The sequence below is a fragment of the Podarcis erhardii genome (assembly GCF_964252035.2).
Source record: "Podarcis erhardii genome assembly, chromosome: 17".
Classification (NCBI taxonomy): domain Eukaryota; kingdom Metazoa; phylum Chordata; class Lepidosauria; order Squamata; family Lacertidae; genus Podarcis; species Podarcis erhardii.
Window position 1 is genome coordinate 8,873,724 of NC_138515.1, and position 26,470 is coordinate 8,900,193.

At 46.0% G+C, this 26,470-nt stretch overlaps 1 protein-coding gene across 1 annotated transcript; it reads left to right on the forward strand.

Moving 5' to 3' along the window:
- On the forward strand, positions 1-23,217 carry MCOLN1 (mucolipin TRP cation channel 1). The gene is made up of 15 exons (XM_081845215.1): positions 1-104; positions 4,398-4,509; positions 4,787-5,004; positions 7,917-8,084; positions 8,167-8,323; positions 9,393-9,510; positions 10,980-11,076; positions 11,270-11,369; positions 12,856-12,962; positions 14,169-14,318; positions 15,527-15,628; positions 16,802-16,924; positions 18,374-18,580; positions 19,649-19,779; positions 21,447-23,217. The coding sequence occupies exons 2-15, from the start codon at positions 4,506-4,508 to the stop codon at positions 21,481-21,483; spliced, it is 1,719 nt and encodes a 572-aa protein (XP_081701341.1). The 5' UTR covers positions 1-104; positions 4,398-4,505; the 3' UTR covers positions 21,484-23,217.
- The last annotated feature ends 3,253 nt before the right edge of the window (positions 23,218-26,470 follow it).

The window sequence follows — 26,470 nt, forward strand, 5'->3', positions numbered from 1 at the left end:
CGGGTTCTGACGCGACCTCGCCCCGCCCCTGCCCGCCCCTTCTGGGCTCCTGACCGGATGTTGGGATCCTCTTGTTGTTACTTTCCGAGCCGGCCGCGAAGGAGGTAAGGGAGTCCCGCCGTCGTCCCCCCAACCCCGAAAAAAACGAAGCTTTCATGTTGAACGTGTGCATGCTCGCGCGCGTGTACTTATGTGGGTCCGGCGTTGGGATTCCGGGATTGAGTGCGGGCGACCCTCGGAAAGCCAAAGAGCATCTGGCTGACTGTCACCCGAAGTGGTGAAACCAGACGTGACGTGTAGGAGGGACGCGTGTCCGGGGGATCCCGACGACCTTTATTTTCGCTGCGGGAAAGCTGCCCGCATCGGGGGCTGGGGAGGCGGGTTGGATCGGGGCTGCGGCATGGAAGGACGGAGGGAGGGAAGGGGGTGCGACCGTTTGCCCCCAGCGCCCCTTGATGGAGCCTCGCCTGGGGTGGTTGTGGGGAGGGGAGGAGACGGATCCTGCGAACGGGGAGGGAAGGAGAACACGGGCAAAAAGTTGCCACACAATTGAAGAGCAATGGAGAGGAGGTGTTTTGCCCCAGGACAGTTCAGAGAACAATAGCACACAGGATCTAATCAAATGAATGAGAGCCTATCAGAGCGGGGAGCAGGATAGTCTACTGCAGACTGGCTATTATTATTATTATTATTATTATTATTATTATTATTACTCCACCTTTTCCACTGACAGGGACTCAAGGCACTTTATGCATAAAAATAAGAACAGCTAAAAACATAGTTGTGGGGAGCGCCAATCATTTAATTAAAAACAAACCATTGATTGATTGATTGATTGATTGATTGCATTTCTGCCCCACCTTTTCTCCCAAGGAGCCCAAGGTTCTGTACGTAGTTCTCCCCCTCCTCATTTAATCCACACAACAACCCTTTGAGGTAGGTCAGTGACCAGCCCCCAAGGTCACCTAGTGAGTTTCATGGCTCAAGCAGGGATTCGAACCCTGGTCCACCAGGCCCTAGTCCGACACTCCAACCACGACACCACACTGGCTTTTAAAACTATGTATGTGGGTGTAAGATCTATTAAGAACGTACTGATAATTGCAATTAAAACAGCACTGCACCGACACTTTCATTAAAAGCAGTTGGTTCCCGTAAGCCTGTTGGAACAAGAAAGGAATGACTTCTCTGGGCAGGGAGTTCCAAAGTCTGGGAGCAGAAACCGAGAATAGCAGGATCAATAGTATCTGAAGAAGTGTGCATGCACACGAAAGCTCATACCAAGAACTGACTTAGTTGGTCTTTAAGGTGCTACTGGAAGGAATTTGTTTTGTTTTGACTATGGCAGACCAACACGGCTACCTATCTGTAACAGGATCAATAGTCAAAACAAAATAAAAAAATTCCTTCCAGTAGCACCTTAAAGACCAACTGAGTTAGTTCTAGGTATGAGCTTTCGTGTGCATGCACACTTCTTCAGATACCAAGTGTGCATGCACACGAAAGCTCATACCTAGAACTAACTCAGTTGGTCTTTAAGGTGCTACTGGAAGGAATTTTTTTATTTTGTTTTGACCATGGCAGACCAACACGGCTACCTATCTGTAACAGGATCAATAGTGTCAAGAATGAAATAGCTGAATAAAGAGGGACAGTTTCTGTGGTGAGCTAGAAGGTCCCTGGATCTGCTGGGACCAAATTTGGCAGCATCGCATTCCAATTCTTTTCTGCTTCCCCTTTACTAATCAAAAGTGTGTCCAGTCCTACCAATTCCTCTCTTTTCTTCTCTCTCCTCTTTCTCCTGACTTTCTCTCTCTATATATAATTTTTATCAAATTTTCTGTTTTAAAATACTCATTTTGCATCCTTAAAATATCAATGACTTCCCTTCTCTTTCCACGGTTCATTTTACATATCCTAAATCCCTGCATATTTTACAAAAACTATACCATTCAGCATTCCATTATTGCAGCCATCAAAACTTATTTACACAGTTGAATTTATCTTGATGCTTCCAGCGTTTTCAGCTGTACACAATTATTTCCCATCTATTCAATAAACGTTTTCCAATCTTCTCTAGACGTATGTTCTTCTTGCTCTCTTATTCTGTATGTTAAGTCTGCAAGTTGTGCATATTCTGTCAATTTAAGTGGCCACTCTTCTTTGGTTGGGACCTCGCTCATTTTCCTTTTTTGGGGGGCTAACAAAACACGGACTGCAATAGTAGCATACATAAATAACCGTTTTTGACACCTGGGAATTTCAGTCTTAATTATCCCCAACGGGAAGGAGACTGGGTTTTTTTGGGAAAGTACTTTTAAACATTTTTTTTTCCAATTCATTATGGATCATTTCCCAATACTCTTTTACCCTTTTACAAGTCCACCACGTATGAAAGAACGTTTCCTCCATCTCTTTGCATCTCCAGCACTTACTTGATTCAGTCTTATACATCTTAGCAAGCTTACTCGGAGTTAAATGTCATCCGTGAATCATTTCCCCCAGACATTCTCATGCCGCTTTTTAATGTTTGGACCCAGATGGAGTTCCAAGTGTCCTTACCCAACCCTTCAGGTTTTCCGATTGTGTCTGGTGGAAACCTGAGGTTGCTCAACAGCCGTACAAACTGCTCTTGGAGAGAGCTTGCCTTGCCAGTTCTCTGCCTCTGCTCTGCAAGCGGGTGCTTGGGGGGAAAAACATGTTCCATGGGGCTACAAGTCCTGTATCCCTTCATATGCACTCCCTAGTCTCCACCACGTAAGCCTGGCACTGCCCAGCTAATCTTTAACAGATAAGTCTAGGTGGGAAAGAGTTGAGCTTCTCCGAAGGCAGAAATAGAAGAATGGTCCCAAAGTGCTTCTCATTCCTTAGCTGACAAATTCTAAATAATAATAATAATAATAATAATAATAATAATTATATCCCACCCTCCCCAGCCAGAGCTGGGCTCAAAGCGGCTAACAACAGTAAGGCATTCTCTAAATATTTAACCTGGCTTGCCCTGTTAAACTTAAAAGTGTTCACAAGGACAGTAGCCTACTGTATGATTAGTTTTCAAACGTGTACAACTTGCCGTTCTCGCCTTATGTGGCCCCAGTAAAACTGCTTTCAGTGGAAATCCACTATAGCAGATAACTACGTTCTTAGTTTCAAAACAATAATACGGGTATTGTCACGGCTGCCGATGCAGAAATGTGCAAAAATTCCTTCTTCAAGGAGTTGGTTGTCCTTTGTCATGATCGGTTGGGCGTGTGCTAAAATTGCATTTTGTTGTGTTCTAAATCCCGTGAGCTTGACTGAATGAAAAGTCTCGAGGGCAAATGAAGAAGTGAAAGACTACAAAATCTCACCAGCCGAGCCTTTTGAGGAGACAGAGGTGGGGTTACCTGAGAGCAAGTGGGGAGCAGCGGTTAGCGAAATGAGCTAGGATAATAGAATCATAGAATGGTAAAGTTTGAAGGGACCCCAGTAGTCATTTGTCTGTTAGCTAAAGCATGGGAGAGAGCTATCTTCAAATCCTCACTTGAGACATCAAGCTAACTGGGTGACCTTGTTAGCAAACTTTTTTTGCAAACTTTTTCAGCAGGGGGCCAGTTTACTGTCCCTCAGACCTTGTGGGGAGCCGGACTATATTTTTTTGGTGGGGGGGATGAACGAACTCCTATGCCCCACAAATAACCCAGAGACGCATTTTAAATAAAAGCACACTTTCTACTCATGTAAAAACACGCTGTTCCCTGGACTGTCTGCGGGCTGGATTTAGAAGGCGATTGGGCCAGATCCAGCCCTCGGGCCTTAGTTTGCCCACCCGTGGGCTAGCTGCTCGATTTCATCCTAACCAACCTCACAGGATTGATTGAGGAAAAAATGGTGGCGGATGAACAGTGGGATATAAATGCAATATTTATATTTGGTTTAGGGAACTCTCCTGCCTTCAGAGGCTCTCAGGGGGCATGTCTTGGATTTTAGGGTGTGTGTGTGTGTGTGTGTGTGTGTGTGCGCGCGCACGCGTGCTGAAGAATACAACACTGTGGTTTCTTTTGTTCAGTGTGCTGAACTTTGTGTCTGTGCCAATCAGCAGTTTAGATCCCGTGTGGAATTTCCTCTTTGGACTAGTAACCAGAAACACAGGGTTGTCTCACTGAGAACGGTTCCTCCTTTTTGCAGTTCTGCTGGAGCGCTAGGTGCACCTCCCTCCTTCCCTGCCTCAAAGGAGCTGGGAGCAGCTGTTTTGTGCTCGCTTTGCACAACAGCATCACAAACGGCAAAACAAGCTGTTTTGTGGCAAGGCCTGTCTTGCCTGCTCACATTTCCTAGAGCTGCTGGGGCTGATGTTGCGCCTAGGCATAATTTGCCATGGCTGCATCTTCAAAGACATGTGTTCGTGTTGTTCTTAGGTCCTCGCTGGCAAACAACGCCTCGAAGGGGATCGAAAAGCAGCAAAAAGTCACAAAGCCGGTCTTGTGAGAGACTCTTCTGATAGCAGCTGACTCCGAAACTGCGGGATGGGTAAGGGCAGAGGACATTGCTGTGAACGTTGCAAAGCTGTGAAGTTTATTTCCTGTTGATTGGTCAGATTCCTGGGTATCGGGATGTAAAATTGAGCTATGCTTTGATGGGGTTAATTGCTGTATCACTGTATGTTTCAGCGCTTGAGTAGCCTAATCTGGCTAAACCACAGGAATCTCTGGATCACGCTGATGTGAACAGAAAGGATTTCAGTCCCCTTCCTTATGGCATGAAATCAGGACTGTAGAAACCTGCACGCTTTCCCCCCTCTTTGCAGAGACACAGAAGCTGCTCACCCCAGTGAATAGCTACGGGTCCCAGGATGGGGACATGAGGCCAGACTTGGGCTTTGCTTCCATTCAACCAGAAGAAGAGGAGCTCCGCAGGCGTCTGAAGTATTTCTTCATGAGCCCCTGTGACAAGTTTCGTGCCAAAGGCCGCAAGCCATTCAAACTGGTGCTCCAGCTGATCAAGATCCTAATAGTCACCATTCAGGTATGTGAGATGCAGGTGGCGCTGTGGTCTAAACCACCGAGCCTCTTGGGCTTGCCGATCGGAATGTCGGCAGTTCGAATCCCCGCGATGGGATGAGCTCCCGTTGTTCAGTCCCAGCTCCTGCCAACCTAGCAGTTCGAAAGCACGCCAGTGCAAGTAGATAAATAGATACCACTGCAGCGGAAAGGTAAACGGTGTTTCCATGCGCTCTGGTTTCTGTCACGGTGTCCCATTGTGCCAGAAGCGGTTTAGTCATGCTGGCCACATGGACAAACTGGACAAGCTGTCTGTGGACAAACGCCTGCTCCTTCAGCCTGAAAGCGAGATGAGCGCGGCAACCCCATCGTGACCTTTGACTGGACTTAACCGCTACTGGAAGGAATTGTTTTGTTTTGTTTTGTTTTGTTGTTTTGTTTTGACTATGGCAGACCAACATGGCTACCTACCTGTAACCTGCTCTAGTCAGTTACCACAGATAGAAAAGGTTTCACAGTTGTACTGGGACTACCATCATATATTTTTAGGCACCAGGCAAAAAGGTTTCTTCTATAACCAGGCCTTTGGCCTTTAAGTCTCTCTGCCCCCTGCCTGCCCCCCAACACACAGAGAGAGATTCAGAGCAGAAGACATTGCCTCTCTCCCTCTTTCTTGCAGTGCTCTGCCTGCATTTCCAAGAAAAGGGCTGAAGGAAGAGGTGCCATGTTTGTGGGTCCACAAGCGGGCACCAAGAACAAGGAGGAATTTTTATAAAAGGGCTTTTATTTTCTCAAGTGAGGCTCACCTGGTGCCTTCATTATACACCTTTAGGTGCCAAGCAAATGAGAGTAAGCTCTCCAGATGCAGGTGAGGGCCTCCTCCTCCTCCTTGCAGATGGTGCCCATCAGCCACACATTTTGAGGTGATTTTGGCATTTCTCAGTCGGAAAGCCTCTCTTACCTATGTGTCAGGTCACCACTTGACTTTTTTAAACAAAGGTCACAGCCGGTTACTTCTCTTTGCACACAGTTACACAATTTTTCATTCTGAGTGCAGAGCTGATCCCAGGGTCTGCTCTCCTAAAACGTCCTTTGCTCCACTTTCCACACTAGACAGTGAGTGGCTAGTTCTGGCCATTCATAATCAGGGTCAGGACAAACTCCTGACTAGTTACCCAATGCTGTTATGATAAATCACCTTGTTTTATGTGTCCAAACCCTCCAGATGTTGCTGCTAGATTCCAACTGCCCCCCCACTCCATGACATCTGGCACCCTGGATCTGCTGTCTAGGGCTGATAGGAGTTGGGAGTTGAGAAACTAATTCAATTTGCTGGAAATGCACCTGATGGAGGGAGACCTTAAGGGTGCAGGTGTGAGCCCTGCGAGGTGGGGTGTGTATTTTAGGGCTGAGTGAAAAATGAGCTCCTAGAAATTTGTGGGTGGTAAAATTGAGGGAGGGGGAGGATTTTACTCGTTTTTTTGGGGGGGGGAGGTGGCAGTTATCCCGACATTTGGATGGAGACAAATGAAAAACTCAGAAAATTAACCAGAACACTCCCTGGGAGCATGGGATTTATGAAGGTCAAATAACCAAGGAGCATCTTTAAAAACTGCCTGTGGGGTGGGGGGGAGAACAAAGCTTCAGAATGTCTCCCCTCTTCGCCTTTTACCTTACCTTCTGTGGCAGGAGGGGAGGCAGAAGACCATTCTCTGGGCTTTCAACTGAGCCAAAGGTAGTTGTCCGAAGTAGAGAGATGTTTCCGATGCCAACTGATCCAAAAAAGACAGTTCTCTAAAGCAGAAAGGCATCTCTGGTGTCAACTGATCTGAAGGAGACAGTTGAATGAGCTTTTAACTGATCTCAGGAGCCTTTCAAACAACTCACCTGGTTTCCTGGGAAACAAAACATTCTGCAGCCCATTGTGAAGTCAGATCTTGGCCAAGACCTCGCCCAATGGACTGGGGGCTCCCTCTCTCTCTCTCCATCTCAGTCCCATGTCAACACTTGGTATCCTCATCCAACTTCCAAGCACCTGCCCTGCCCCTTAATTTACCCCTCACCAGGAGGGCCAGGGCAGCTGGATCTGGGCTTCCGTTATAGATTCCCCCAAACACCCCCTGCCTCACATCCCTATGGGAATCGAAGGAAATAAAATGGGCCCTGATTGTGATCCAGTTTCCAACACCTCATGAAAACTTGCCTGCCTGCCCAAGGTGTTGGCTGGCTGGCTGTTCCTCCTTTAGTCATTGTGCATTATTGGTTCCAGTGGTTTGAAAGTTCTTGCCTTTTCATTTTAGGGTGGGGGCTTCTCTTTCCACCTGGCTAACTCACCACCTCTAGGCGCTTTCAAAAACACTTTTGTACTCTCAGGGGATCTTCCTTGGTGCTTTATTTTTACTTGAACACCCCACCTTTCCTCCAAGGAACTCAAGGTGGTATACATGATGTGCTTTCCCTGTCCAAATTATCTTGGCAATAACCCTCTGAGGTAAGCTAGGCTGCCTCCAGTACTGGAAGGAGTATGAGGCCATAGTGACTTTGAAGGATGCCCCCGATACCCTGGGGTGGGGAATGAGAGCTGGAGGGTGGGGGGTTCACCCTGAGAGAGCCCCATTCCCATTATTCAAAAATCTTATCCCAGAGCTTTTAATGTGTAGTGCAGATACAGCCAAAGTTTAACAATATGAAAGTAAGACAAGCAGAAACAGAAGTTACTCAGACCCAGATAAACTGCAACACAGACTTACGATGCTGAAACCCCCTTGAAAAGGACATATAGCTGCTCGTTTACCAAATATTAAACTGAAACGTTAAAAAAGAAATGAATCTGGAAAATTAAAATCTATATTATGTCCTATATCTATTGCCCAGTGTGTCATAGATTCTTAACTGCTCCTCTGCTTGGTCCCTGCTCTCTGCCTCCCCTCCACACAGCTCGTCCTCTTTGGGCTCAGCAATCAGATGGTGGTCACCTTCAAAGAGGAGAACACGATGACCTTCAAGCACCTCTTCCTGAAGAACTATGTGGATGGGGCAGAGGAGACCTATGCAGTTTATACGCAGGCAGATGTCTATGAGCACATGGTCTACGCAGTGGATAAGGTGAGAAGCGAGTAGAAAGCTGGTAGGGAAGGGGAAGGCAGCTGGACTTGACTGGGATGACCATTGCAACTTCCCCCTGTAGTACCTGGCCGTTGCGAACGAGACAGTCGGACGCTATGCCTACGTGCATGCGGGGAGTGCAAACCAGTCGGCGCTCATGCTTTGCCAGCATTACTACCGTAAAGGAAGAATTGACCCGGCCAATGACACCTTCAACATCGACCCCAAAGTCATCACAGGTGAGCAAGTGCCTTTCCTAGGGCCTCCAGCATCCTCTATGCTCTGCAAGGGACGCGGGTGGCGCTGTGGTCTAAACCACTGAGCCTCTTGGGCTTGCTGAATGGAAGCTTGGCGGTTCGAATCCGTGCGACGGGGTGAGCTCCTGTTGCTCTGTCCCAGCTCCTGCCAACCTAGCAGTTTGAAAGCACACCAGTGTAAGTAGATGAATAGGTAGCGCTGTGGCGGGAAGGTAAACGGCGTTTCAATGTGCTCTGGTTTCCGTCACTGTGTCCCATTGTGCCAGAAGCAGTTTAGTCATGCCGGCCACATGACCCGGAAAGCTGTCTGTGGACAAACACTGGCTCCCTCGGCCTGAAAGCGAGATGAGTTCCACAACCCCACAGTTGCCTTTGACTGGACTTAACCGTCCAGGGGTCCTTTACCTTACCTGTGGAGATGACCCATCTTGCTGTTTGAGTACCACACTGTGGTTTAGAGTAAGGTTGCCATATTTCAAAAAGTAAAATTCCTGACACCCATAAAGTTGAGGGGTTTTTTGGGGGAGTTTTTTTTGGAAACACACCAAAATTGTTGAACTTTGTTTTCGGAACAAACCAGCTGCTTTTTCCATCACATTGCCATACATCCAAGTATTCCCGGACATTTTTCCAATTTGACAAATTTTTCCCCAATGCCATTTTTACACCTGAAAACCAGGACATGTCAGGAATTTTCCTGACACATGGCAAACCTAGTTTAGAGGAAAGGCGTGCGTTTAGAGTTAAGGCACAATTCCTTGTAGAGTCTGGAAACTCAGCTCTTTACACTTTCTGCTTTCCTGAGTTGTGCTTCTTTCAGGTTTCTAAGTTACTTGACTCTTGTTGATCTGTGACCCAGATTGAGGGAAGCTGCCTTGTTCGTGCAGGAGCTATTATGGAATGCTATTCTCTGCGTTTTACCTCTTACCAATAAAAAATGAGTAGCAGGTGTCACTTTAGTTTGAAAAGATACCACAAAACTGCTGGCGTTTTTTCCTTTCTCCCCAATGCTGCCCCTACACATATGAATCTGTTCCTCTTTTCTGTGTAGAGTGCGTTGGCGTTGATCCCCCACAGAATATACCTTCTGCCCAGGACTCTGAGGAGACATCTGGAGCCCTCCTGGAGCCAGACCGCAGCTACAGGAACTTTACTCTCAAGTTTTACAAGTAAGTAGACACACTTTCTTGGTGTTTGCAATAGCCGGAAGGGTAAGACACACACTCCAACTGGAGGAATTCGCAGGGGGGAATTCATGTTTTTCCTTGCAACTTTTTTTTAAGTCATTGATGCTTCCTGCCTCCCATTACATTTGGGGGGGACAGCTTTGCAGATCTGAAGGTTTCTGCCCACTAATCTTACATTTATCAATTGACATGTTACAGCTGTTGATTTTTGTACCCAACATGGTGTCAGGGACCATGCTGAAGAGGAATGGTGGGAGCCTCCCCCTGCTCCTGATCAGGATCCTGAATCTTCCCAGCAGCAGGGAAGTAGTATAGATTTGGAACAGCGGTTTGCAGAGGGACATAGTTCAGAAGGCAGAAGCTGGGAAGTACTGGGTGGGGAACAGCTATAATAATAATAATTTATTATTTGTACCCCGCCCGTCTGGCTGGGTTTCCCCAACCACTCTGGGCGGCTTCCAACAAAGACCAAAAATACACTAAAATATCACATATTAAAAACTTTCCTGAGCAGGGCTGCCTTCAGATGTTTATCTCTTTGACATCTGACGGGAGGGCGTTCCACAGGGCTGGCGCCACTACCGAGAAGGCCCTCTGCCTGGTTCTCTGTAGCTTTGCTTCTCGCAATGAGGGAACCGCCAGAAGGCCCTCGGCGCTGGACCTCAGTGTCCGGGCAGAACGATGGAGGTGGAGACGCTCCTTCAGATATACTGGGCCGAGGCCATTTAGGGCTTTAAAGGTCAACACCATCACTTTGAATTGTGATTGGAAACGTACTGGGAGCCAATGTAGGTCTTTCAAGACTGGTGTTATGTGGTCTCGGCGGCCGCTCCCAGTCACCAGTCTAGCTGCCGCATTCTGGATTAATTGTAGTTTCCGGGTCACCTTCAAAGGTAGCCCCAGTAGAGCGCATTGCAGTAGTCCAGCTAGGAGGAGAAGAACTGGGAGAGAGAGAGAGTTAACAGATCCACTTTCTCTGGAAAGCGTCCATCTGCTCAGCCCAAGGTCAGGGAGAGCAGCACAGCCCAAGGTCAAGGAGGGCAGCACAGAAAGCACAATGGTTGCAAGATCAGGTTGCAAGATGCGGGAGTGACGGGGGGGGGGGGACTAGGGAGGAAGTGGAACCCTTAATTGGGAGCACCTTCATTCCGAGGGATGGGTTCTTTCTTCTCTCGCTGTGATCATTAAAATTTGTAAGTGGTAAGAGACTCCTTTCGCTTTGTTCTGCTTATCTACGGCCAAAAGTCGGGGAGGAAGTCGAGTCCCTGAAGCACATGGTTTTCAAAATGTGCAGGTTTTGCCTCCTTTTTTCTGAGCTTATAAGGCTCAGCTCCCTTCAGTTTTTCCGACAAGAGAGGCTCTCCATTCTGTTTGCAGTCATTCAGTGGGAAACTGTGACGTTCGGTGGTAGATTGTGACAGAGCTGACCCTCCACGTCTTGTCTCTGCCAGGCTCATCAATGTCACCATCCGGTTTAAGCTGAAAGCCATCAACATCCAAACCATCATCAACAACGAAATCCCGGACTGCTACACCTTTTCCATCACAGTGAGTAAGGATGCTTGAGGAGGTGTTGCTTTTGCCTCCTTTCCGCCTGTGTTTGAGGAGCCCTCATTCACACGCTGGTCTGAGAGGGCCGGAGATACTGCTCTGGGGCTTCTTCTGCTGTGCTACCCGGTGGAATTTCCCCCAGGATGTACATTGTCATTCTTTTCTTCTTCTACTCCTCCTCCACCCTCAGATCACATTTGACAATAAAGCACACAGTGGCCGAGTGAAGATTCACTTGGACAACAAAGTGGATATCCAGGAATGCAAAGACCCCAGTGTCTCTGGCAAAGGTATCAGGGGGTTTCAGGGGGAGCAATATAAACCTTTTCGAAGGCAGCACCTCACCTGTATAAGAGCAGCGTTTAAAGAACTGCTCAGGGACCGTTTGCAGATCGATTTTTTTAAGGGTTTGGTCTTTAGTTCCTGGCTAATGAGAATCAATATCCTAATTGACTTAAAGGATATTTGGTTTTTTCATGGCACTGTAAATCTGAATGTGTCCATAAGGCTAGCCTCATCCTGCCAAAATACAGACTTCAGAAAAAGAGATTTGAGTGTTATGTGGAACTCTTTCTCAGCCTCCACGTTGCTGACTTATCTCATTCATGAACCCATTGAATTGCATCTTTGATTATGGAAACCTCTCAGTTCCTTCTTAGCCATCTAGTTTAATGACTTGCCAAAGCCTGAGACGATCATTTCATAAGCTTATGCTGCAGAAAGGAACATATTTCTTTAGTATCCAGTTTCACAAACTGATGTCCACAACGATGATGATGTTTAAACTCTTTGTCATATTCGTCTCATTAGCTGGTGATTTTCGTTTTCTAAATTCAAAAGTCTCAACCTCTTTAAGATTTTCTTCATAGGGAAGGGTGTCTGCATCACTAAGGTTTATTTGTCCTTTTTCTGGACCTTCTCAAGCACATAAACTTTTCTTTGAAGGGCTGGGATGACCAGACTATACCTTATATTCCAGGCATGCTACAGATTAGTATAATGGCATTGTGACACCTGCTGTTTTACCGTATTTTTCGCTCTATAAGACGCACCCAACCGTAAGACACACCTAGCTTTTGGAGGAGGAAAACAAGAAAAAAAATATTCTGAATCAAATGTTGTTGAAGAGGCTTTGCACGGTTATCCCTGAAGCCAGAACAGCAAGAGGGATTGCTGCGCAGCAATCCCTCTTGCTGTTCTGGCTTCAGCGATATCTGCGCAGCCTGCATTCGCTCCATAAGATGCACACACATTTCCCCTTACTTTTTAGGAGGGAAAAAGTGTGTCTTATAGAGCGAAAAATACGGTACTTTCAGTTCCATTTTTAATGATTTCTAGCATTGAATTGGCCCTTTTTACAATGGTCACAGCCAAATGGCTTATATTCTCAGTGATCTCAAGGTCTTTGTCCTGTGTGTTTTTTATCCCAATTAGGCTTGATCAGTCCTAAGTCCCTACAGCTCAGGCTGTTCTCTCTTCCTCTCCCATTTCTGCTTTTGGCAACCCCCCCCACCCGTTGCCCCCTTTCCCCACAATTCTCTCTGTCCCTGCTCCAGCTGGCCTACTTTTCCCTCCAGAGACTCTAGGACTTCTTCCATGTGCCTCATAGCATCATTTTTGCTGCCTGCAGAAACTTCCATCCCCCAACAACCTCTGGGTTCTCTAACTAGCCTATTTGGACTGAAAATTCTGCTGGTGGGGAGTGTGGCCATTTCCTTGTTCTCTAAATCCCCGCATTTTCTAGAAACCCAACACGGCCTTCCTCCTTTCTTGTAGGAGACAACAGCTTCCGGATGTTCTTTGACGTGGTGGTGCTCCTCATCTGCGTACTATCTTTCATCTTGTGTGGCCGCTCCATCATCAGGGGGCTTCTTCTGCAGCATGTGAGCATTGCTGGGTCATCATTATTTACAGACGTACCACCCAGGACTTTCTGCGTGAAAAGTCTATGCTCTTGTCACTGAGCCAGCCACACACAAATTTCAGGGGGCTGCTGTCTGCAGGCAAAAGCTTTGTTGCGCTAATCTGCTCCAGTAAAGAGCAGTAGCTAAAAGTGATTGTAGCGTTGGTGGGGCAAGAAGACAAATATTCCAAAGTATGTTTGCATTCATAAACCTGGATCCCGTGCAACTCAAGGTCTGGCCAGGCCATGGCACAGCAATAGTTGTGTGGAGTGCAGAAATAGGGAGGGGAAGGGTTTGAAAGGCACCAGGTGACTACAACCCCTCCAGAACAGACACAGACACATAAAATTGCAGGGAGTTCTGGTGGTTGTAGCAGGGTGGGGTGGGGAATAATGTGCCAAAACAACTTTTAAAAGAAGAACATGAAAAATGTTGTTAGGATGGGGCAGAACGTAGATGAGACATTTGCCCAGGGATGTTAGCAAAGGACATTGGTGAAAACTTCATTGTCTGCTTAAGGCAATGCTTAATGTAGCAATCAAAAATTGCTTTCAAAATTAAAAATCCTGCGTTTATGTGATCCAGCAGCCTTTATTCTGCAGAGACTCCAGTGCCGTATTCTTCTAGCAGTGGGGACTATGTCGGCCAGGTTTTTTTATCAGGCTGGGTGATATAGCAATATATCATCCGAACCCGATTTGAATTCCATATCTTGTATTGGTTTCATAGTTTTTGACCTGGCAATATATTGTGACTCCTGGTGTGTATGTGTGCGTGTGCGTGTGCGCTATGCAAAAATCACAATGTGGGGGGAAAACCGTGAAGCCAGTCAATGCCTCTACGTGGCTCCATCCTTATTTCAGACATTGTGATATATCAGTATATCGCAATGTTTAGCTGTTATCGCGATGTTGGAAACCAGATATCGCCCAGCCTTAGTTTTCCCCCTCCATTGCGGAATAGCTAGCAGTTGCCTCGTAAGAACTGTGTTGCTGTCTAGGCTTGTGCATCGTGGTTGGGGTCTTCCAAGCTTAATGGTAGAAGTCCTTATCTCCCCCTTCTGGAGCAAGGGAAGCAGGAAAGGAGAGCAATCGAGAGCAGCGGGGACTTTGACAGGAGGGAACAAGAGGCCGTGTGTTTTTCAGGAGGTGGGAAGCTCACCAGCAGCTCCTTTTCCTTGCACAGGAGTTCAGCCATTTTTTCCAGCACCGCTACAATCAAGACATCTGCCTGTCCGACCGCATGGAATTTGTGAATGGTTGGTACATCCTGCTGGTGGTGAGCGACATCCTTACTGTGTCTGGAACTATCATGAAGATTGGGATTGAGTCCAAGGTAAGAAACAGTCCAGGTGTCAGGGGCTGGACTGAGGAGGAAGGGGGGGGAGAGAAGAGGAGGGCAGTATAGATTTAGAACAGTGGTTTGCAGAAGGGCATGGTTCAGAGGCTGCAGAGGGGGAAAGCTGGGAAATATTGGGGGAACAGCAGGAAGAAGAAATATCAGGGGAGAGACAGCTAACAAACTCAGTGTCTCTTGAAAGCATTCCTGATCTCCCCCTCTTCCAGAAGCAGGTGTGCAATGAGAGTAGCAGAACAGAAATCTCAGAGGCAGAAAGATTAGCCGGCGCAAGGGTGGCGTAGAATAGGAGGGACTGAGGGGGTGGGACTTTACTCAGAGCAACGCCATTATCCAAGAGAGACCGCTTCCTTTGTCTCTCTGTGAATACAGTGGTACCTCTAGTTGCGGACACGATCCGTTCCGGAGTGCCATTCGCACCCCGAAAAGTCCGCAACTGGGGCGGCGCAAGAGTGCTTCTGCACGTGTGCGCCCGGCAAAACGTTTGCCGCGTTCACAAGCTGAAAAGACGCACCATGAACCTAGCGCAACACGAGGTATGACTGTATTGAATAAACTACCAGTACGTTTCCTAGCACAATTCAAAGTGTTGGTGCTGACCTTTAAAGCCCTAAACGGCCTCGGTCCTGTATACCTGAAGGAGCGTCTCCACCCCCATCATTCAGCCCGACACTGAGGTCCAGCTCCGAGGGCCTTCTGGCAGTTCCCTCGCTGCAAAAAGTGAGGTTACAGGGAACCAGACAGAGGGCCTTCTCGGTAGTGGCACCCGCCCTGTGGAACGCCCTCCCATCAGATGTCAAAGAGATAAACAACTATTTTACTTTTAAAAGACAACTGAAGGCGGCCCTGTTTAGGGAAGTTTTTAATGTCTGATGCTGTATTGTTTTTAATATTCACTTGGAAGCCGCCTAGAGTGGCTGGGGAAACCCAGCCAGATGGGTGGGGTATAAATAATAAATTATGATTATGATGATTATTATACTTGGTAAGAACTCTCTTTTGTTTTTCTGCTTTTCGGCATCCCACCGGGGGAGGGATAGGATTTCCTGAAGCCTTGACACCAGGCAGCTTGAGGGCTAGAGCCCAGGGAAGAAGGTCTCAGATCCTGGGCTACAGTCTGAGCAGAAGAGACCCTGCTCTCACCACACCTAAAGAGCAACCCTGCACAATGTGTTGTTTATTTGCAGAACTTTGCCAACTATGACGTATGTGGAATTCTCCTGGGCACCTCTACACTCCTGGTTTGGGTCGGCGTCATGCGTTATCTCAGCTTCTTCCAGAAGTACAATGTGAGCTGAGTCCCTTTGCTTGCTTTCTCATGCCCTATACAGTATATACAGGCAGGAGCAAGATCCCAAAATGAATCCTTTATTTTATCTTTTTAAAAATGAAACCTGAGATTTCCTCTTTTTTAAAAAAAACAATTATTTGGTTTTGAGATTCAGGTGTTCTGAGTTTCTCTCCACCCAGTGGAAATTTCCTTACAGATCTACATTAGGGATCCATATTTTTTTCCATCATACAATTCCCGTGCCTTTAATAACTGCATGAAATGCAAAATTTTACCAGATGCTGCTTCCTGGCATCTCCTTATCAGGAAGAGTTTCACCTGCTAAATGTTGACAAACAAAGCTCCCCTTGTTGTTGTTGTTTTAATTATTTAATTTTTCAAATTTTGAAATTTACAAGCAATTATCAAACAACCAACATAGAAACAGAATTCTGAAGACTCCTGAACTTCCTTCCTCCCCTTTGTGGGTCCTTATATCAACCTTTTCCTCCTGCATTAATCCTCTATTAATCCAAATCTTTTAAATCTCCATTATACCCAAAATTCAACATTAAACTACAAGTTAAACTACAATCCTACTAATAATTGTTTACAATGGTTTTTAAGGTAAATTATATATTTTCCCCATTCCTTATTAAAATTTTGGTCTTCCTGGTTTCTGATTCTTCCAGTCATTTTTGCCAATTCGGCATAGTCTATCAACTTAATCTGCCATTCTTTTCTGATAGGGACTCTTTCTTCTTTCTGTCTCTGAGCTAATAACATCCAAACAGCAGTGGTCACGTACATAAATAGTCTTTTCTGATCCATTGGGAGTTCGGCACCTAAAATTCCTAAAAGAAAAGCTTCAGGTTTTTAAGAAAAGGTTGTTTTGAACATTTTTTTTAGTTCATTATATATCTTCTCCCACAATTCTTTTACTACCTTACACGTCCAGCACGTATGAGAAACCTGAGATTTCCCGGGTGATGGATTCTGTACCCCAAAACAAATGTTGTATTTGCATCTCCTGCCTGTTGCCCGATGCTCTTGCAGCTTCAATGTTCCTTATCTGGGTCACTACTAATTTCACCAAGACAAGAGCCGACCTGAGACTTGTAACCAGGTCTCCCTGATCGGAATTGTGGGCGGCATTTTCCCACTCAGGTTTTCTTGCTTGCTGTCTCCCTAGATCCTCATTGTCACCATGCGGGTTGCCCTCCCCAATGTCATCCGTTTCTGCTGCTGCGTGGCAGTCATCTACTTGGGCTACTGCTTCTGTGGTTGGATTGTGCTGGGACCCTACCATGTCAAGGTATGTGGAAGGGGGAGCAGGGGGGACAGAACTGTCCTGGAGCCACCAGCTTCAGTGCAAACAAAGCAATGAACTTTTCAGATCATTGTCACTGTTAATATGTGTCTTCCTTGGGGAAAGGGATGGTTGCCTAAATCTTGGAAGAGTTAACGCTACAATAGAGCCAAGCGCTTGTAGCTATTATTATTGTTGTTGTTATTATTATAATTATTATTATTTTCAATTACAATCCAATAATAGCTTCATCAGGGACGCGGGTGGCGCTGTGGGTAAAACCTCAGTGCCTAGGACTTGCTGATCGCAAGGTCGGCGGTTCGAATCCCCGCAGCAGGGTGAGCTCCCGTTGTTCGGTCCCAGCTCCTGCCCATCTAGCAGTTCGAAAGCACACCAGTGCAAGTAGATAAATAGGTACCGCTTTATAGCGGGAAGGTAAACGGCGTTTCTGTGTGCGGCACTGGTGCTGGCTCGCCAGCTGCAGCTTCGTCACACTGGCCACATGACCCAGAAGTGTCTTCGGACGGCGCCGGCTCCCGGCCTCTTGAGCGAGATGAGCGCGCAACCCTAGAGTCGGACACGACTGGCCCGTACGGGCAGGGGTACCTTTACCTTTACCTTTAATAGCTTCATCATAACAATACCAAATTATAATACAGTGGTACCTCAGGTTAAGTACTTAATTCATTCTGGAGGTCCGTTTTTAACCTGAAACTGTTCTTAACCTGAAGCACCACTTTAGATGCTGCCGCCGCGCCACCGGAGCACGATTTCTATTCTCATTCTGAAGCAAAGTTCTTAACCTGAGGTACTATTTCTGGGTTAGCAGAGTCTGTAACCTGAAGCGTATGTAACCCAAGGTACCACTGTACAATTGCTAATACCAATCATTCAAATACCGAATTACCGTATTTTTCGCTCCATAAGACGCACCTGACCATAAGACGTACCTAGTTTTTAGAGGGGGAAAGCAAGAAAAAATATAATAATTCTGTGCAGAGCATGTAAGCGGCTCTCGCTTTTCTTGCTTTAAAGCAAGCAAAGTGAGAGCCGCTTACATGGCTTCTCTCCCACTTTGCTTGCCCATCCCGCCTCCCGCCTCGCTGTAAAGCGCGGCGACGCCAGAGCAAGAAAAGGAGGAGACACCGGGACAGGTGCTTTGCTTGCTCTACAGTGAGGCGGGAAGCCAGCAGGAGCAAGAGCGATAGCTGTGCAGCGGCTCTTGCTCTTCTGGCTTCATAGCGAAGCAGTAGGAGGGACGGAAGGGAGCCCTTACACAGAGCCCCTTCCGTCCCTCATCCCGCTTCGCTGTGAAGCCAGCAGAGCTGTCAAATTATTGAAAACCTGAAAATCGTTGTCGTCGTTGTCATAAATGGCTGTTTCTCCCACTCACCTATTGTCTCCAGATTTGGGGCCTCGCTTGTCCTCAGCTCTTGTCTGCTGTTTTGGTTTCAGTTCCGCACCCTCTCGATGGTGTCAGAATGCCTTTTTTCGCTCATCAACGGGGACGACATGTTTGTGACCTTTGCCGCGATGCAGCAGAACAGCTACTTGGTGTGGCTTTTTAGCCAGGTCTACCTGTACACTTTCATCAGCCTGTTTATCTACATGGTGCTCAGCCTCTTCATTGCTCTCATCACTGGCTCCTACGAGACCATCAAGGTTTGTTGTTGTTTAGTCATTTAGTCGTGTCCGACTCTTCGTGACCCCATGAGCACGCCAGGCACTCCTGTCTTCCACTGCCTCCCGCAGTTTGGTCAAACTCATGCTGGTAGTTTTGAGAACACTGTCCAACCATCTCATCCTCTGTCGTCTCCTTCTCCTTGTGCCCTCACAATTTAAATCACTAGTCAGTAGGACTTGATTTAAATCACTAGTCAGTAAGACTTGACTTAAATCATTTTTTTTACAGAAAGACTCATTCTTGCTGGTATAATCTTAATATTTACAAGCAGATGAAGGTTTCATTTTTTGAATAATAAATTTTCAGAGTAGTTTTTACAGTTATATCAAAAACTACTGCTTTGCTTATACTATTAGAAATACATTGACAGATAATTATGAAATTATTGTGAGGTTTAATAAGTTAACTGTTTATATTTGGACAACTTTTCTGCTGTACTTCATTGGAAGGAGAAAAATAATCAATTCCTTAATAACCATTTAAACCATTTATTTAACTAAAACGATAACATTATAGGATATGTATCCATGCTTGTTAACAGATGTGGTTAAATGACTTTTTTAAAAAAAAACTTAGGTTGAGTTTTAGCACACATGAAAAACTTAAATCCTTATTTCCTGATGAATAGCCTTTGGACTATATGTAATGTAACTTAAATAGAAAGCTATCTTTAGAAAGATACTTTCCTCCAAAAGCATTTTATTTTAAAAATCCAATTTTAAAAATCTGATTTAAATAAAAAAAAATCAATTTTTAAATTTTATTTTTTTAAAAAAATGATTTTTATCCACCCTGGCAAGACCTATTAAGAGCGTTGCTCAGTGTGTCTTTGTTGCCTTGAATAAAGAAGGTAACTTCACTAACAGCTGGCTCTGCTTTTTCTGCTGAGCTGCATCTGACTCCAGCCCTGAGGCCTAGCGCCAGTCCAGAGACACCGTCTGAATTTTTGCGTCTGGTAGGAGTCCTCTCCTTCCTGCAGTCCCAGAACTGCTCTGACCCCTAGATAGTGCTATGCAAACCCTCTCTCTCGTCTCTTGCTCTTGCAGCATCAGTCTGAGGGGGAAGCAGCTATCACCCAGCTCCACGCTTACATAGCCGAGTGCAAAGACAGCCCCAAATCGGGCAAGTTCCGCCAGGACAGTGGTTCCTCGTGTTCGGTCTTCTGCTGCTGCGAGAGGTGAGTCTGCAGGGGATGGGTCTTGAGTGACTTCCACACTATTCTGAACGCCTGTTCTTGGACTCCAGCCATTTGAGAGAGCCAGTGTGGTGTAGTGGTTAAGAGCAGTAGACTTGTAATCTGGTGAACCGGGTTCGCTTCCCTGCTTCTCCACATGCAGCTGCTGGGTGACCTTGGGCTTGTCACACTTCTCTGAAGTCTCTCAGCCTCACTCACCTCTCAGAGTGTTTGTTGTGGAGGGAGAAAGGGAAAGGAGATTGTTAGCTGCTTTGAGACTCCTTCGGGTAGTGATAAAGCAGGATATCAAATCCAAACTCTTCTTTGGGTGACCAGGCCCCGTTTGTACTCCAAGAACAGACCCCACCTTTAAAAAAAAAAAAGGTAAAGGACCCCTGACGGTTAAGTCCAGTCGCGAACAACTCTGGGGTTGTGGCACTCATCTCGCTTTACTGGCCAAGGGAGCCGATGTTTGTCCACAGACAGTTTTTACGGGTCATGTGGCCAGCATGACTAAGCCACTTCTGGCGAACCAGAGCAGCGCACGGAAATGCCGTTTACCTTCCCGCCTTACCTTACCTTACCTATTTATTTGCTTGCACTGGTGTGCTTTTGAACTGCTAGGTTGTCAGGAGCTGGGACCGAGCAACGGGAGCTCATTCCGTAGTGGGGATTCGAACCACCGACCTTCCGATCGGCAAGCCCAAGGCTCAGTGCTTTAGACCACAGCGTCATCCGTGTCCCATAAGACCCCACCTTGCCCCTTTCCAAATCCCTCTTCTGTGCAGGGGGTCAGGGCTGTTCCTCCAGAACAGGTATTAAAGGACTCATTGGGGACAGAGAAGCCAGCGCTTGGAGCCCAGGACACATCTTTGGGGGAGGGGGCACTTAGGGCGCAAAGCTTGGTGGTTCTCTCTTCTCCCTCCTTTTTCTTTCCCACATAATATTTATAAGTTTTCCAAATTTTTAATGCATCAATACCAAATTACATCAAATTGGATATAATTTTTCCAAAAAGTTGTCTTCCCACTCTTCATCCTAAATGTGTCCCTACTTTCCCCCATTGCTTGATATTACATATTTATTTCTAATTCGCATTTCATTCCTTATATTCAATTTACAGTTCTTATTTCTTTTAAATTCCCTTAGCCCTTATCCATCAGCTATCTATCAATTCCTGCTCGTATATACAATATATTCCCTTAAAAAACTAAAGTTATACATTCCCCTGCCTGTCCACTTTAAATCATTACTATATCTATATTAATTTTACTTTCTTTTGCGTTTGCCGCCATTTTTATCTTCACCACCACATTTCACATCTTGATAATAATTTTTTTTTAGTTTTCAATTACAGTCCAATAATAGCCTCATTATAACAATGCCGAATAATAATACAATTACTGATAACAATCATTCAGATACCAAATTACATAATTTAGGTGCCCCCCCCCCGCCTGCTAGAACTGATGGTTTGATGATTTTCTTTATTTCTGCATTTCATATTTCACTTTCCAGTAGTTGTTTGTCACCAGTCAGCGCCCATCTTGTGTTGGGCCCCATATTGTTTCACGATTCACGTTCTCTCTGCAGCGTTTGCAATCTATTCTCCGTTGTAAGATTATTTCTCAAGGACCCTCTTTTTCTCCCTCCTTGAACCCTCCCACAAGAACCCCACTGCAGGAGAATGTCCTGGTGGTGAACTGAGCGCTGTGACAGAGAGCGAGAAGGACTGCCTTGACTGATCATTGCTGGGCACGGACCTGCAGCTGGACCTCTGAGACTGACGACGCCTCCTGTCTCCTGTCTTCTGGCAGGGACTAGGACGGGAGGGGGCAGCCGATATCCTTGCCTCCTATGGGCTTGCCTCCTATGGTGCCGGTTCCACGGAGAGCCGTTGAGACAGTCCTTGGTGTCTGAGCAACAGACACTTGGGGGACCAGGGGGAGGGGGCAGGGACTAGAGTTTTAACCAGTATCTCCCCCAGTCTTGAACTGGCGCTGCAATAGTCCCGGCTGATTTATTGCTGGCCTGTGTGTACCGGCTTTTCCCAGGCTCCCTGTGGGATTAGCAGGTTTGCCAGACAGTTGCAGCGGGGGAATGCAGTTTTGCTGTGTTGTTGTTTTTTAAGAAAAGTTTTATTTTGGAAGAAAAAAGACTTGCAAAGGGTCACGCCAGGAGTGAGTCAAGGCAAAGCCCTTTACGTCGCTTTTGAGGACTTTGTGGAGGTTTCCACGCTGCCTGCGCATCAACCTTTTCAAGTGCCACATTTGCCTCTGAAAGACTGGCGCAAAGGTTCTGCTTTGTTTCCCTCAAGCACCTGACATCTGGCTGGCACTTGGCAGGTTCGGGATGCTACAGGATGGATTTTAACAAAGCCTCTACATCGTAAGGGGGGGGGGGAGCGGTTTCAAAACACTGGGGTGAAGGGCAAGGCTTTTCCTGCCTTGCCCTGTGCAGGATTTGCTCTGGGGTTCGGCTAAAGTGTCCTTCCCATCCTCTTCCAGTCCGTGGCCTTGTTGCTGTTTTGGTTTGGAACAGGTTCTGTTCTCGATCAGGCAGGTAGGCCTGTCTTAAGGATGACACCTCTAATCCCATTTCTGCAGCCTCTGTATAGACAACTGTGCTGGGCATGGCTTGCGTTTCAATCAGGTATCAGTATATCAATTTATTTCCCCTGGATTGTTGCACAGGAAGATTGCAGCATGCTCACTGGTCAAGTTTAGGATTAAGAGAATGTGGGATCTTAAATGAAATGTCAGTAGGCTAAGACTGGAATCTACTTTGGAGAACATGTTTTTCTGCTTCAGAAGAGGCACTTGCCTACAGCTAAGGCATGGGACTGCTTTCTGTGGGTAGTTTGATCTTCAAGGCAGTCTCTTGCACACAATTCCATGTTGTTTGGGATTTTGCATTGAGGCTAAGGAAGATATTGGTATTTATGCCAACGAGGGATCACCACATCCACTGATTCCCAAGAGTGCTCTGGCTCTACTCCGAAACAGTTGCTTTTATGAGTAAGGACACCATTTTCTCCTGCTTTCTCTGGGCCTCCTTTAGAAAAATGAGCTCTGTTCCAGGAGACGAGGGGGATTATTGCAACTCTTCACTTCAGGCGCAGAAATGTCTACGACCAGGTTTAGAACTTGCCTTACCGGACTCTGTCAGGAGGAAGAGGAGCTAACTGTGCCGTCCCTTCCCTTCCACTGTCTATAAATGAACTAGTGAAAAAAGAGAGAGAGAGGGAGGTCTCTTGACCTCTTAAGTATTGTCAAATAATGGTCACTTGTTTTAAAGCATTAATTTTATAGAACTGCTGCAACAAATGAGATGTAACCAATTTTGAGTGTTAATATAATTTATGAAACAACGAAGTTCAGTTCTGAATGACTGAAGTAAATAATTTACAGCTAAACAGAAATACAGGTATGAGAAAAGTGATGTTTCAGCGTTTGGGTTGTTTTTTGTTTGGCTTTTGTCTCCTGGAGGGTTTGCTAAAACAGTTATGGATCTTGTATTTGTAATTTCAAATATCAACTGCGAAAGCTTTGTTGGTTCTTAAGAATGAATATTCCATTCCCTAACATGGGAAAAGGCAGAGGGGGCTCCTTCAACATTAATTCCACAGCTCAGAGGCTTCTGAGCTCCCTGATGAATTCATTGGATCTTTCTGACCAGGATGCTATTCAGAGGCTTCTTCCGGCTTTATTGCGGCTGTCCCTATCCTCGTTGCAGGCCAGCTAGGGAGCTGCGAGTGAGGAGTGTCTTGAAGTTGAGGTTCCTTTTTTCCCAATTTTTTTTTATTGATTTTCACATTTATCACATAAAAAATAAAAAGGAAAAAGGAAAAACATTACAAAACACACAACAAAAAACACACAAAAATAAACTCTTACTTCAAATTACTAATTTCATTACAATAATAACTGACTTCCTCAAATCCCCTCTAACTGAATTTCATTATATCCCCTATTTAACAGTTCTCCAAATTAATATTTCTAATACAGTGGTACCTCGGGTTACATACGCTTCAGGTTACAGACTCCGCTAACCCAGAAATAGTGCTTCAGGTTAAGAGCTTTGCTTCAGGATGAGAACAGAAATCGTGCTCCAGCAGCACATCGCCAGCAGGAGGCCCCATTAGCTAAAGTGGTGCTTCAGGTTCAGAACAGTTTCAGGTTAAGTATGGACCTCCGGAACGAATTAAGTACTTAAGCTGAGGTACCACTGTACTATTAACTTCTTTCATTTACTAACTTCTTCTCCTTTATTAATATTGAAATCCATAATAATTACTAACACATATTCTTATTCTACCCCTAGGCCTATTTGTTACTTCTAAGAATTTCCTATTTATCTTATATTACAATATTTAGCTAAATCTTCTTTTAATTTCTTCCAGTCCTCTTGTGTCTCCTCTTCTTTCTGGTCGCAGATTCTTCCAGTCAGGTCGGCCAGCTGGGGTTCCTGGAGGCTTAGCCTTGACCCCCTTTTCTCTCTTGAAGAGGAAAAGTGAATGCAGAGCTGGCTTGAGTAGGAAGAGAGAGCCCAGATCTGCCAGAAGGTGATGCTGAAGCCGGAAGCTCCCTGGTTGGAAAGGTCCAGCAACACGGGAGAGATTGCAGGGAGGAGAGGTTACCTGCATTTGTTGTGCCTGCACATGAGTGTAATGCCCAATTTGGACACATCCGTTTTTGCTTTGGCCATGCCTGGCACCGGCATGCAGCCCTCAGAGGATTGGTGCTGCCCTCCAGCTGAGAAAGGTTAGCCACACCTGTTCTAAGTGGTGGGTGTGTAGCCAGGATCTTCCCTTCCTTCTGCATCCCTTTGCAGAAGGGTCTGCAACAGCAACCTTATGAGGTCCTCCAATGGTCTTCTGCTGGTTCCCTCACTGAGAGAAGCAAAGTTAGAGTGAACCAGGAGGAGGGCCTTCTCGGTAGTGGCACCCTCCGTGTGGAAAGCCCTCCCTTCAGATGTCGAGGAAATAACGAATTGTACAACTTTTAGAAGACATTTGAAGGCAGCCCAGTATCAGGAGGTTCTTAATGCTGGATGTTTTTACAGTGGTACCTTGGGTTACATACGCTTCAGGTTACAGACTCCGCTAACCCAGAAATAGTACCTCGGGTTAAGAACTTTGCTTCAGGATGAGAACAGAAATTGTGCAGCGGCAGCGCAACAGCAGCAGGAGGCCCCATTAGCTAAAGTGGTGCTTCAGGTTAAGAACAGTTTCAGGTTAAGAACAGACCTCTAGAACGAATTAAATACTTAACCCGAGGTACCACTCTATTATATTTTTAGATATGCTATGAGCTGCCCAGAGTGGCTGGGAAAACCCAGCCAGATGGGTGGGTAATAATAATAATAATAATAATAATAATAATAATACTGCTTATTTTTCACCTGATGGCACAATCATCTACAATTAAAATAGTAGGTTGCCATCTATGTAAAGAATTCCTCAGCTTTAAGAAATTGTTGGTGAACTAATTGACAAGTGTCCCTGCCCGTGTGAACATGAGCTGATTAGCTTTCTTCTTATTGAAGGTCTAAAAAATTCATGCTAAGTTTTTCTCTGGTCTGTTGCGGTGACAGGAACAGTGTGTTCATCAAACATGTGCTTTTGCATACAGATTTTTTCCCTTCCCCTGCCGGTTCTCCCTTGGGGTGATTTGGCGCCACATTAAAAAGCGAGGTAGGTTTTGCAGATTCTTTCTTGGCTTTTGTGAATTCTGGAGCCGCTGCAGCTTCTCAAGAACAGCAGAGGAAACCTCCTGATATGTTGGCCGGGGGGCTGAAATATAACGCATGTCCTCATCTTGAAGAGGGAGGGATAGAAGCACAAACATGGGTGTACTGTGGTGTCAAGGTTGGAACACCCATGCTGCCGGAAACCTCATAGCCAAAACCTGAATGCTGGTGGAAAGGTTGCTTTGATTAAAGAAGTTCGTTGGCACCATAAGGTCATGTGCCGGCTCCTGCCATCAAATACTAGGCAAGGGAGATAGGAGGAGCACATGGTGCAAGAGAAAGCAGACTAGAAGTCTGCCGTGTGAAATTGTCTAATCTCAGTTAGCTTAGACACTGGCTCCTATGAGGAGGAGATTGCCCTTTCTGCTGCTGATAGCTTCAGGAGCGAAGAATCTCCACTCCTCTTTCTGTGAATTGCTTTCTGTGAGCTTGTCCCTGCGTGAATGTGCTCGAGACAAAAGCAGTATGTAAATAATAATAATAATAATAATAATAATAATAATAATAATAATAATTTATTTATTTACACCCCGCCCACCTGGCTGAGTTTCCCCAGCCACTCTGGGCGGCTTCCAATCAAGTGTTAAAAACAATACAGCATTAAATCTTAAAAACTTCCCTAAACAGGGCTGCCTACAGATGTCTTTTATAGAGGATAGCTGCTTATTTCCTTCACATCTGAAGGGAAGGCGTTCCACAGGGCGGGCGCCACTACCGAGAAGGCCCTCTGTCTGGTTCCCTGTAACCTCACTACTCACAATGAGGGAACCACCAGAAGGCCCTCGGCGCTGGATCTCAGTGTCTCGGCTGAACGATGGGGGTGGAGATTCCACCGCAGGGTTTGGCACAATTTACCACTTGCTTTCTCTTCGCCAAAGGAGGCTTTGCAGCCTCTTGGAAAATTCAGGGAGAGAGCAGTATGCAGTGTCTGCTGGGAACTGGC